General features: G+C 39.0%; 1 protein-coding gene across 1 annotated transcript; it reads right to left on the bottom strand.

Moving 5' to 3' along the window:
* Positions 1–2,363: 2,363 nt before the first annotated feature.
* On the bottom strand, positions 2,364–13,077 carry LOC119733348. Its single transcript, XM_038206933.1, has 6 exons — positions 12,892–13,077; positions 12,293–12,485; positions 11,509–11,628; positions 9,678–9,806; positions 7,027–7,140; positions 2,364–5,770 (listed from the first exon to the last, which is right to left on the bottom strand). Exons 1-6 carry the CDS (start codon positions 13,072–13,074, stop codon positions 3,522–3,524), a joined length of 2,988 nt encoding a protein of 995 aa, XP_038062861.1. The 5' UTR covers positions 13,075–13,077; the 3' UTR covers positions 2,364–3,521.
* Between the last annotated feature and the right edge of the window lie 157 nt (positions 13,078–13,234).

The raw sequence follows: 13,234 nt of genomic DNA, 5'->3' as shown, positions 1-13,234 counted from the left end.
AAGTTGTCTTGAATTAATCAAAGAAGATATTGTGTTGCAGACCGAAGTGGGGCCACCAGAAATGCCTTGAAGATTAATCCACCATGGAACAAGTGAAGACGACTGTTTTAATGCGAAATTGTAGTCTATTCATCCCCGTTGCCACTTTATAATACAAAGAAAGAAAAGAGAGGAAACACTGCACCCCTCCCATAAAATGCAATCTAGCCCCGCCCCTCAACATAAGGAATTGGCAACAACTGGCCTGTCGGTTACCACTTTCTGAATCCCCCAACACTAAATGCTTCTGGATCCATCAGCGATTTAGCTGTGTAATCATATTTTTTAATTGCATGAAGTAAATTTGTGATTGGGTTGATATATTGTTTAAGGAATTTCTTTTGCTATCCTCATTATGAAGCCTGCATGCCTGATTACAAAACCCAAGTGGTTACCCAGCTGTAGAATTCAGAGGCGGGAGATTGGTCCATCACTAATGGAGGAATGGAGGCATAACACAACAATCATCTAACCTCAAAGATTTCTCCTGGATTGACTCAAGTCATTGCATGAAATTATTTATTACAGGATAGTAATCATACAAAGTACACAATGCAACATAATAATCCCCGACATCTCAAACTTTGCCCAATGATCTGGAAAAACAAAAGAAGAGATCAGAAATGTTTCTGCACCAATAACAAATAATACAAATGACTTACAAATGCCAACATATATCTACACATAGTTAACCAAAAAACTTACTTCCGCCAAACGGTGCAAATATCAGATACTTAATTTTTATTTTCAAGTTAAGACAAGATAAGTTTGCGGTAGCACCATGTGAATAAATCTCTTTTGTGAGTATGTGTGGTTCTGAAAAGAACCGGAAGGACCTAATGTTTCGAACAGTATGCTCTGCCCGTCGTCAGGAGAATGACGCGATGTTATAAGGATGGGTGCGGTGAGGCGTGAGAAGGATGCAAACTGGTAAAGCTCGAAACCGGTGAAGCTGAGGATACAAGTTGACTGATTATTCACATGGTGCTACCGCAAACTTATCTTGTCTTAGTACCTTTCCACCATGCGAACCTTCAAATCTTATTTTCAAGTTAAATAAACAAATTGACTGTAGCAGGATGACCGTTCCGGATTACCGTACCGGAACAGGAATCGGAGGTCACAGGGTCAAACCAGCTCCAGTCAATTTCTTTGTTCAACTTTCAAGTTCTTATAATGCATCAAGACAGTTCTCCTTTGTGGTTTATTTTTATGACTGAAACCAAACTATCCAGAAGTCAGCAGATTATCCTGACTTGGAGTCCGTGCCCGAGTGATGACCTTATCTTACAGAGTTGCACATTAATGATCACAAGATAAAAATCACAATGATGTAGTTTGTAAACCATGGCTTAAAGGCATATAGGAACATTTGTATTTCATGCATGTTGTTCGTTTCCAATACATGTAATATCATCACTGTTCCACAGAAGAATACTCTAAACCTAACATGTGGAAGCTTTGGATATTACACTTTCAAGAAAAGAGTGAAATATCCATGCACAAACTTTTGATCATTAAATGCAATTTCGTCCATAGAACTCTTATTTCCAAAAATCAGTCAATTGACTTATCATTGGAAATCACCTACATTTCTTGATTTCTTCTTAATGACAGCAAGCCAGACAGAACAATTTCACGGGTGTTTAGTACCAGTACGATCTTTAATCCAAGTGAGCTTTTTGATTACAATTTGGTAGGTTACTTTTGGGATAAATGCAAATGATCCCATCCCATATCCCTTGAAATGTGTAACTTAATGAGCACAAAAATCCCGTCTTTTCAAATTGCAATCAGTTTGGCTTTGCAGTTACAGTGTGTAAATCTCACTTTTCTCAAAATCTTCTTTCATGTGTCATGCCAGCAACAACAGTTAAACATTTACATTCAGTTTACATTTCCAATGTGAATCAATCAAAATGTTGATTCAAAGTCTACTTTTTCTCTCCTGCAGAACTGCTCTTACCAAATTGAATGGTTGCATTTGGGCATGTTATAAACGACTGCTATCACCTGGGCAACTGCAAAATATCAAAACTGTTAGAAACAAAATGTCAGTTTTTGTACAGAATATTGATCATACTTGGAACAAACAAATCTAGTGTCAATCAATACTTTAAAGAGGCTTGCAGTGATAAAAACAAGCAAAATCAGAAACACAGAAACATTTTTGCGTATACAACAATTGCAACGATTGGTCCTGAATGAGCAAACATGACTGTCCTCTGACAAAAATGCATCATTTGGCAATGCAACATTCTACATGTATATATTATACATGAATTGTTTGACAGTATGAACACTGGTTTAGTAACTCTCAAAATATTGTTTGACAGTATGAACACAGTGACTGGTTTAGTAACTCTCAATATGGACATAGGCCTATAGTTGAATAGTAAACAAAATCCATGTTATACTGTCCTTACACAACTGCACCACTTTAAAGGTATATTACATAAACAGTCAAGGTTAAAGATCTATACAAAAGTTAGCAAACTGGAATCATAATTTTTGCCATTTTATGCATAATTTACATTAATTTACATAAACGATTTGATAATGAATGAAGCACAAACACTCGAAAGAAACGTCTGTATGGGCACGTGAACTTGTCAGGATTTTGTAATTTGTACAAAGCTGAGGCAAATGCTTTTTAGCAAAACTACCGTCTCTTTTTCAGGGTTTAATTTTTTTGTATCATTCTGTACACTAAATTTTGCACAGCACCGGTCTTTGGAAGGGTGTTGTGCAGCCATTTGCGTGTGGTCACATTAGTTTGTTTGAATGCCATATTACTACATTGATCAGGTAACAGGGTAGGAGGAGGCCTTTGTCACAAAAGTTGAAGACATCTCACACAACTTTCACCTAAGATGATGCGATACAAGATAATTTCTCAAAAGAAATGGAAAGGAGAGGTGGATTCTCCTGTTTAATTGACGATTAGATTGTGGATTTATAATAGTACTCAAAGGTCACCCAAGATACAAGGTCAATTTAATATCACTTTCAAGTGTCACACAGAATGCTTAGTACAGTGCTAATATGTTTGAAGATTTCAATGAATCATTTTGTACAGGAATTGGTGATTGTCTTTTCACATTGTCTTTTGATTGATTAATTAATTGATGGAATAATTTTTTTTGGGAGGGGTTGGGGTTCAGTAGAATGAAGAACTATGCTTGGTATATTTGTATTCATAATGTATGAGGATTCTGAATACATCTATTTGTATTGAAACCTTTTTGTTGACTTTTCTATTCATTATCGAGCCTCTTATTGCCCTCTGAAAATAAAGTTTTGTTGTTATTGATTGCTGTTATTTTTTTATTTGTTTTTAACTTATTGGGTTTTTTTGGGGGGGAGGGGAGGGGGTTGCAGAGCATTGATTTTACATAAAATGACCCATGATACGTGCTACTTTGTGAACGTGGTGCATTCATAGGGCACAGGGTGGGAGTTATGACTTGGTGGGAGATTATTTAGGCTCGGAAATCTCCCTCTGCTGTTTCCTTCAGGTGAGGGAGGCCTTGACTGACAACTTGTCTGATGAGCTGAGCATCGAGGCCGATGTTATGAAGTCCCAACCGACATAACTTTGGGAAACCTTGGAGATGACCGATGAGAGCCCTCACTTTATCCAAACTGAATGTACTCTCTTCAAGGGTAAGCCCTATTAAACCACGCCCAGCAGGAAGGATGCTGATCAGGTCCTTCACATCATCATCGACCAACCTGCACTTTTCGAGGTGCAAGGTGCCAATGGCTGGCAAGATATGGACATCTCGCAACTGTGCATGCAGGTTGATACTATGCAGGTAGAGATAATTAAACCTGCATTCTTCCAGTACCTGCAACAGATCAACAACCTCCTCTGGTCTTACTTTTATCATGGACAAACTAGGCATGATTTTTTCTTGCATGCGCAAAAAGCTGTGCGATGCAGGCCCCATGTCAAACAACGACTTGTCCCCAATGTAAAACATAATGTGTAATTGAGCACGGCGCTCTTCTTTTCTCACACCAATTGTTTTCTCTAGAGGACTGAAATCCTCCTTCTCCTCCTCAGACAACATGTAGTGAACAAATATCATCTTAGCGGACTCCATGCTGTCACTCAGAAGAATTTCCCTGAAAAGGTTAAGATCCTGCTTTCTTACATGCATGTAAAAACCTGCATTTTCAAGTGGTGGAGTGACACGCTTTAAGTAGTAGCTCAGTGATTTCAGGTCTGCATTACTCTCACACTCTACCCTAGTTGGTCTGACAAGTTTGGTAGCCAACTCTTTTGAACCAGACTCACACAATATCAACCGAGCCAATCTCTGCAGCTTCATCTCATCACCTTGCATCTCTTGTATGTGATCCAGAATGAGACCAGCAGCCTGCATGGATCTACCACAACAAAATCTCAGCAGGTATTCCATCGCAAAAACATTTCCTTCTCCAATCTGCTCCAACTGATGACGGAAATTGTTTTTGTCATCTTGTTGTAGCAATTTCACCAGGTGACATGCTGCAAAGTATTCTTGGATGGACTTGTGGGGGAAAGTGACCAGCACTTTTACATCCAGACCACTCGTGAACGTTTCACGTAGAACAAAACCCACACGACAACCCTCAGCTAAGGAAGACTGACAATTCTGAAATTCAGTTTCATCAAACATGAGTCTTTCCCCGCTAGAGTCTAGTAACCCTTGTAATGCAACACGCCCCAAGTCATCAATGATGGGCATCATGTTAGACATCACCTGTTTATCATTCATATCTTTATTGCAGCGCTTGAAAAGAACAACCGCAAACTCTCCGTACAGCTTGGTAATTCTCTCAGGCAATGACTTTTCATTCTTCCAAACAAGGCACAGCATCTGGGAAATGATTGGAATTACAGCCATCTCCTTGAGATTTGCATTGTCTTCTAGATGTGAAATCAATGCCTCTCCCATGTCAGCATCATCAGAAAGGTTTAATCTGATATATTGATCTCTGTCTTGCGGTCTGAAGCCACATGTTTCAACCACTGCATACGGGTTGCGACCCTCCAATACATATTCCATCATGTGTGGTCGAGTAGTTACCAACACAAAACTTTTTGTAAGGACTCTGCTGTGTAAGATATCTTGAACCCTGTACACGCCCTCCTTAGATTGCAAAACATGAGACGGAATTTCATCTAATCCATCCAACAGCAAAGCAATGCGTGATTGCTTACCATCAATGATACGTTGCACTGTTGTTTTGTCCAGTTTTGTGTCAAGTGGTAGAATTTGGTCAAATATGGCATCCAAGACACTGTTTGATTGCATTTGCCTCAGCTTAATCCAAAGCACAAGATCGAATCTACCAAGAAGGGGTTCTGAACTGAGTGTGATGCAGGAGTTTACAACTTTCACTAACAGGGTTGTTTTACCCGTCCCGGCCCCACCATAAAGAAGAATCTTGATTTCCTTAACTATTTTCTGATTGAACAAATCATCTACGGATTTGAGAATTATCTTTTGTGCTTCATCCAAAAATATGTTTTGTTTTAGTAATGTGACCATCCTCTCTGATTTCGTTTTGCCTGCCATGTTCTTTCTGAGATTCAGTGGAATAAAGAATTCCTCAATACCCACATTACGTGACTGCAGTGTAGGATGTGCAGGAATAGTTGTTGCAGTTTGCTCATAGTTGTCAATAATTTCCTGTTGCAAATCCTCAAAGGTACCCGATTCCTGGAGTCCGGTGGTTTCTGAAAGAAATCATGAAATTATAATAAGTAACTGATTTGAGAACTGATAAACATGATTCCTTACAATCATTCTTTCAAGCTGCATTAACCCTCTCTACTAATGACGTATGAGTAAACTATTCATTAAGTATACATGAACATGATTCATAACAATTCTCTCAAGCTACAATTCAACAAATCCGAACAATGTGCATGTCCATTTTTCAACATATTATTTGTTTCTGCAGGCAGCAATTTTTTTTTAACTTCATCCATAATGTACTCAATTGGTTAAAGTTTCCAATTACGTGCAGTAAAATGTACACTTGGAAATGTTGCGTGAGGATTGTATCCAAAGTTTGCTTCCAAGCGTGCGTCCCTGAGATCATGATATTGATAAAAGCAGGAAGAAGTTTCGTCTTCAGGGTGTGGACCCACTGATTAGTCCTCAGTGCCTGTTAATTCCAGGGTATATCTAAGGATGCATATAGGACCTACATGTACCTTTCTCAACAGCACCCCCATCCCCCCCCCCCAAAAAAAAAGAGGGCAATGCAAGCTGAACAATACCAAACACGACCAGATTAAAATTTGTTTATCAAAGACTTTATTCTACAGTAAAATGTAGGTTAAGTAAGTTGCGTATGAACACTTTGAGTTAATTACATTTGTCTTTGAATATAGTAATGTCACTTAAATGTGGTGGGTAGGTACGTGTACATGTAGATAGTGCTACTAATTTGCAAATTACAAAAGTGACGTCATGATGACCTCATCACCTAATTCTTTTAATTAATTTTCGAAACCTTTCACATGTTCTTCTGCTAGCAAAATTTGACATAAAATGCAATCAGATTGACATCAAACTACGTACAGGTTGGCCCTAGACAAGTGATGTCATGATGACGTCATCAATGGTCTTATGATGTCACCTTAAAGTTGTCTATTTTACAATTTTTTATCTAGAGAACTCAAGTCCAATTAGGTTGGAACTTTGTATGTTCATGTACATATACAGGTACAGGCACGTGTTAACAGATTAAAACTTGGGGACGTCATGATGACATCATCATGGGTCCAAATACGTTATCCTAAAGGTGCATATTTTAAAGCCCTATATATCTGGAGAACTACAAGAACAGTTAAATAAGTCATGAAACTATGTTCACTACATACATGTGCTAAAACAGTATACCACCCTCCCCCTGCCCCCCCCCAATACATTAACACTTGATTTAAGATATCTACTTCATCGCATCAAATAAGATTATATTTACCTGGTCCCTCTGACAGCTTGTTGTAAATGATATTTACTTCATTTGAACCAACAATGACAGGGTTCTGGCTACCGCTGATGCTTCCTATGATGGCTTCACTTCTTTGTGGGTAATCTACAATCAAAAGCAAGAATTAAAATATCCTTCAATTCAATTCAATTAAATAATTAGGGAATAACAGTGTGAGCACCCGGTCTTCACTTTTGTGTGACTTTTCTTTTGGCGATATTTCCAAACTTTTTGTGTGTTCATGTTTACATACTCCTTGTTTCCAAAATTACAAAGATGCTCGATTTAGAAACAGTAAATATGTCCCTGTGAGGCGTGTTTACAGAAAATAAATCACATATCCATGCTTTCGTTGTAAACATCCTTAGTATGAACATGTCGTGTTAAGACTTATAACGCGCCCGCAGGCCCCGCATAACAACTACATGTATAGAATGCATACACGCACGGAAGTCTTCACACGATGGTGGTTGAGAGCACGTGTACTGATGTATTATAAAAAGTTACCGAAGGACTGTTGTTTATTTGGTCAATCATGGCTTACATGATGCTGGATCAACGCTGGTTCAGGGGCCATTTATTCACTTGTTTTTGAAGCCTGTCTTTATATCACATGTTAATACACCCCCACGTGATCGAGTCTCGACCAATCAGAAGCTATCAACTCTCCAAGGCATTTATTAATGGTTGATTAAAAACATGTCTGACAGTTAAAAATCGGAAATTTGTACATGTGAACATAATATATGATTTTCAAAAAACAATTATACCAAAACATAATATTACTAAAAACCAAACATTAGAATACTTACATTAAAAATAAAAATACTTTAAAAATGTGCGCAAACCATGTAGCCCTACTTTAAAGGGTTTTTTTAAGAACCAAAAGTTCAATTCAGTTTGTTTATACCGGTATTTAGCCTGTTTACAGATACAAAGAACATTTTTTTCCTTAAAACGATGTTGCATTCGGGTGACGTTATTATCAGATTTGTCTTTCAATTCATAATGTTTTGCAGGCCAAATTTGTGCACCAACAGTTTATTTGCCAAAAATTGTGCTCGAAAAAATCATGAAATTTGCTCTTTGTTGTCAACATCATAATATAGTGTGCTTTGATAATATCCTACTGTTGGCTCTCAGGTACATGTATGTGAAAAACACCATATTTAGGGGTTTTTAAAATATTGTTCAGAGGATGGAATTTGCATGTAAATCAATTTGGTGATGTAAATCAATATTGTGTTTTTGCTCTTTACAGACGTCAGGCGCAGATCCAGGATTTTTTTAGATGGGGGGCACAACTTCGGAGAATTTGCTCCAAGAACTTATACGAGCGTGAAGCCCCTGAAAATTTGTGATTCTAGATGCTCTGTGGTGCAATCTGAGGCGATTCCTGGCCCCTTTACCCCTGAATTCTTTGAGCAAAAGCTTTTAAGATTTTAAGAAGTTACTGTGTACTTCAAAATTGTAAACCATGTATTTTCGTATTCATATTTCTTGCATTGTATTTTGGAAAAAGAATCGAATTGACTTAGTTTGTAAACTGTTGCAACAATGCGTTGGGGCATTTGCACCGAGGACTAATGAGAGCGCGGAGCACAAATGCCTTACGGTGTGGGGTCAGGGGCCCGCTAATAAAGGGCCGCGGGAAATTTTGGATTCAAGATGCTCTGTGGTGCAAATCTGAGGCAATTCCTGGCCCCCTTTTCCCCTATAGCCCTGGGTTAAGTGTAAAATGTTTTAAGATACTTCGGATTTTTTTCACTTTCATTTCGGTTTGCGGTAACACATGTAACATGTAACACATACTCTTGTATTTATAGCCTTTTAAGATTCTTCTGTTCTTCACTTGATAACCATGCATTTCCGTCTGCATATTTATTTTCGTGCATTTTATTTATGAAAAGGAATTGGATAGGCTTATAGTTTGTAAACTGTTGAAAGGATGCGAATAGGGGCTTCTGCCCGAGGACTACTGCGAGCGCGAAGGGCAAATGTCTTACGGCGTGGGGTCCGCGGCCGACGGCGTGGGGTCGGGGCCGGCTTAAGGGCACCGGGAAATTTTTGGATTCTAGATGCTCTGTTGTTTAAAATACACTGTTGCTTTTACAAGCCTTTTAAGTTTTTTCTGTTCTGCACTTGATAATCATGGATTTTTGTCTGCATAATTATTTTCATGCAATTTACTTTTGAAAAGGAATAACTGTATAGACTTCGTTTGTAAACTGATTAAGGATGCTTTCTAATGTTTTGTTTCAAGTTTAAATTGTCAGTGTATCAATAAGAACAAACCGCTTGAACATGTACATGTACATTGAGTTCAAGTTTAAAATTTGTGTAATTTAATCAAACTACCAGTAAAACAGGGGAGTAATTAGGCCTCCATGCACACTGGAACTTCACAGATCTCAATGAAAAGTGAAAAGTCCCATTCGATCCCAAGAGCTCCCCTCTCTGGGCTGACAGGGGGCTGGTCGGCAGTGTGGTCCCCCTTGTTTCAGGGACACTGCAATGCTATATATTGTGCCTAATAGCATCAATGCAAAGGATGGAGGGGAAGGATGCTGTCACTGGGAACCGATATCAGGGCCAGGGGAGTTATAACATGCATGGTTTACAGACAAATGTTTGTGTCTCACCTGGTCTTGGCTGTAGTTGCGGCGGAGGTTGTTGCGTTGGTTCCTGCTGGGAAGGCTGTCCACTGCCAGACTGAGTCGTTTGTTGATCATCTGGTAGTTGTTGGGTCAGAGCTGCTTGACTGTCTGTTACTGTGGTTACGGTAAGAGCAACCCACAAACCAAATTTGAAGTTCCTAAGTAAAGTATTTCTCAAGCATTCATGCTGACAATACAGCAATTAGTGATCTTGACCTAGCTGTCGGCCCCAAAGCAACAGGCCTCTTAAGATTATCAAGAACAACAGACAACCCACAAACCAAATTTAAAGCTCCTATGTAATTATTCTCAAGTTATCGCATTGACAAGATTTCTATTGTTTTAGCAATAGTGACCTTGACCTTTGACCTGTCGGTCCCAAAAGCAATAGGCTTCTTAAGAGTACCAAAAACAACCCACGAACCAAATTTCAAGTTCTTTAATAAGTAAAGTATTTCTCAAGTTAACTCGTTGACAAGATTTCTTTTGTTTTAGCAATAGTAACCTTGACCTTTGACCTGTTGGCCCCAAAATTAATAGGCCTATTAAGACTATCCAGAACAATCCACAAACGAAATGTCAAGTTCCTAAGTAAAGTATTTATCAAGTTATCGTGCTGAACAAGTAGGCCATGGATCAGCCTTGGTCAAAAATTTTGGCAACCGGTATCAAATGAGGGTAATAATCGTCATAGCAATTTTTGGCAAGGTATACACCTCCATAGTTGGCAAGGTATACACCTCCATAGTTGGAAAATATGTGACAGCATTGCAGCAGTGCAGCTTTTAATTATTACCCTTTTTCTCAAAATGTCCATCAAAATGCTTGTTACCACTCTAGGGGCGGTATGCCTTGCGCATGCCAACTATAATCAATTATGCCCTGATTTGATACCGACCAAACCCCCATGCTGATGGCCGAAAGGGTTAACGGGGTGTAAATTGAGGATTTTCTTTTGTTCCTCTTCCCTTTTCCTTTGTTTGCAACAGCTCTCATTGGTTTGTACACATTTTCCAACCAAGGAGTCCTCGATTCGGTTTCTGTCCTCGATTCATTGATAATGTTGCGTGTGTCCTTGACTTACACCATATACAAAATAATGCAGTAAAACAGACCAGCAGCCGATTTCACAAAATCTTACGAATTGGCGCAACTCTGCTTGAGCCAAAATTTATTGTGTAAGTTGCGCAACATGACCCATTTCACAAAAGTCACATAGTGCGTAAGTCCACAAGTTGCGCAATAAATTATGATGTAACTTGCACCATCATTTTAGACGGCATAAGTTGTGTCGTAACGACTGAAAATGACATATTTTACCAGCATATCAGGAGTGTCACAGAGCTTGTTATTGCACAACTTATCAAGGTTGATACAAGACGGACAAAATAATTTTCAAAATGGCGGGCTGAGGTGATCCAACGACTGTTTTGCGAACGAAAAAATTCACACACAAACAGCCGTGGTAAATGCTGCTTTTATCCTCGTCCAAGATGCTTAAATTATTTAAAGCATTGTGAAGCTGCGCCAAGCTTTGTGAAATCGATCGTAACTTTATTGCGCAGCTGGGCAACAAATTTGTTGCTTAAGTCTTACTCATGGCACAAGCTGCGCACTTTTTCATGAAATCGACTGCTGCCCACTGTCATGGCACAACCAACAAAGGGTCTATAGTTAAACCAAAATTCAAGATTATATGAAATGCTGTAAAACAAACATTTTTGGGATAAGAAACATTCAATTTACATACCTACATTTGTAATTACCTACATTTGTAATTACCTACATTGGTAATTATGGCAGAGTTTTTGCTTACCGTCACCGAGTCCGATCTCATGAACGCCCGTTGCTTTGACATCGCCCTCACTCAACAGCCTCTCAGCCTCCATATCAGACTTGGCTGTGGACTCGGCTAGATTCACTTCTGCAATGTAGCCTAGTGCAGGGGTGAGATTGTTGGAAAATGAAAAAAATCCACAAAAATTATCAGCAAATAAATGCACTGTGGATCTGCAAACATTTCAACTCATTTGAATACGTGTCCTGAATGACTTCACATTAGCTTCAGTTCGCATTCACATTCACATGTGTGATGCGATCAAACTAAATGAGTCGTTAATTGTCGGCAATTATGATTTTAAGATACAGCCCAAAATAGTTCAGTCAGGGTGAAAATTTCAAAATTGACTTTTTTGTAAAATAAGAAGGCTACATATGTCCTCTTTCATGTCAACTTTTTTTCCGGAGAAAATATCACGATAAAGTATTCAAAACGTGACATTTTTGCTAAGGAGTAACAAATTTATGTCAATAACTTGAAATAAAGCATGTTTATTGTTGTGTAATAAACACTTCAATTTTGAATCGTTGATTTCTCTGTTTGAGTCTCTGTTTTCTTGTTTCAAATCTGCCTGTGTTCCAAGTCCCATAACTTCTGAATGGAAGGTCCTATTCACATGGGGTTTTCACCAAATATAAACTGAGATACAGCTCAATTCAAAAATGTAAAAAAAAAACCACAACATTTGATAAGGGCCGACAAATGACTCATTTAGTTGCATCACATGTTTTTGCATTTGGCCTGAAGACTGCTGACCCACCTGCGACTTTACTTTCGTACTTCTCGTCAATCTTGGTGATTTCTTTGTAAGTCGTAACAGCCACCTCGTAATCCTTCAGTCCCTGCTGGGCCTTACCAAGGTGCACCAATGCCTTGACGTTGTTTGGTTCCAACTGCAAGGCAGTCCGGCAGTCCACCATTGCCTCTGTAAACTTTTCCAATTTGTTGTAAGCCTTTGGGAGGGGGAAATAAGTGAAAAGAGGGGATGCAAATTTGCCGCATAGTGATCAACGAAGCGTTGTGTGTCTCAACAGGATAACAATCGTCTGCCTTATTAGCAGTACTACAAAAACATACATGTAAGATGAGTTGGCCCCCCTCCCAAATTGATATGTTTTCCTTTTTTTTTCCCCCCCTTCTTTATATGAAAACTTTTCAGGAAATAAATTAAAACGTTGCGTATCTCTCTTACAAGCCTTCATCTTCACTTGCCTCTCTCCACCCAGGAGTACACATGTAAATGGTAAGGGTATTAGTTGGGGAGCAACCTACAATGGCCTGATCCAGGGGGAATAGAAATATTCTCAGTCATTTCATGAATACGGAGATCTTGGCTCGTAACAGACTTGACTTGTTTACCTGTGCCCTGTTGGTGTACAGCACCACGAAGTCTTTTAGATGTTCCAGGCCCTGCGTGTAGAGCTCAATGGCTCGTGTGTAATCGCTCTTCTTGAATGCTTGGTTCCCCTGATCTTTCAGAACCGTCGCCTCTGCTTTACGCTTCTCTGCGCGCTCGTTGGCGTCTGCTTCCTGGGCTTTCATGACATTATCTGAAAATAAAAATGATCGCACGTAACATAAAAGGACAGAGTTTTCTACAGTATAATCCCCCATTAACCCTAAGACCAAAACAAAGTCTGCCGTTTCTGGTATGGAGCTTGCCCCAAAAGTTGTCCGGCGACGCAGGTTTTTTTTTTTTTTT

The sequence above is a fragment of the Patiria miniata genome, unplaced genomic scaffold (assembly GCF_015706575.1).
Source record: "Patiria miniata isolate m_02_andy unplaced genomic scaffold, ASM1570657v1 HiC_scaffold_25, whole genome shotgun sequence".
NCBI classification, from domain to species: Eukaryota; Metazoa; Echinodermata; class Asteroidea; order Valvatida; family Asterinidae; genus Patiria; species Patiria miniata.
The sequence above is the reverse complement of the archived record's forward strand: the minus strand, read 5'-3'. Positions and strand labels throughout refer to the sequence as shown.

Excerpts from the sequence above, each read along its gene's own strand:
- LOC119733348 (XM_038206933.1), bottom strand. The coding sequence starts at position 13,074 with ATGAAAGCCCAGGAAGCAGACGCCAACGAGCGCGCAGAGAAGCGTAAA. Across the intron at positions 7,141-9,677 it reads GCAACTACAGCCAAGACCAG|ATTACCCACAAAGAAGTGAA; the intron begins GTGAGACACAAA and ends TTTTGATTGTAG. Across the intron at positions 5,771-7,026 it reads CAAGCTGTCAGAGGGACCAG|AAACCACCGGACTCCAGGAA; the intron begins GTAAATATAATC and ends GATTTCTTTCAG.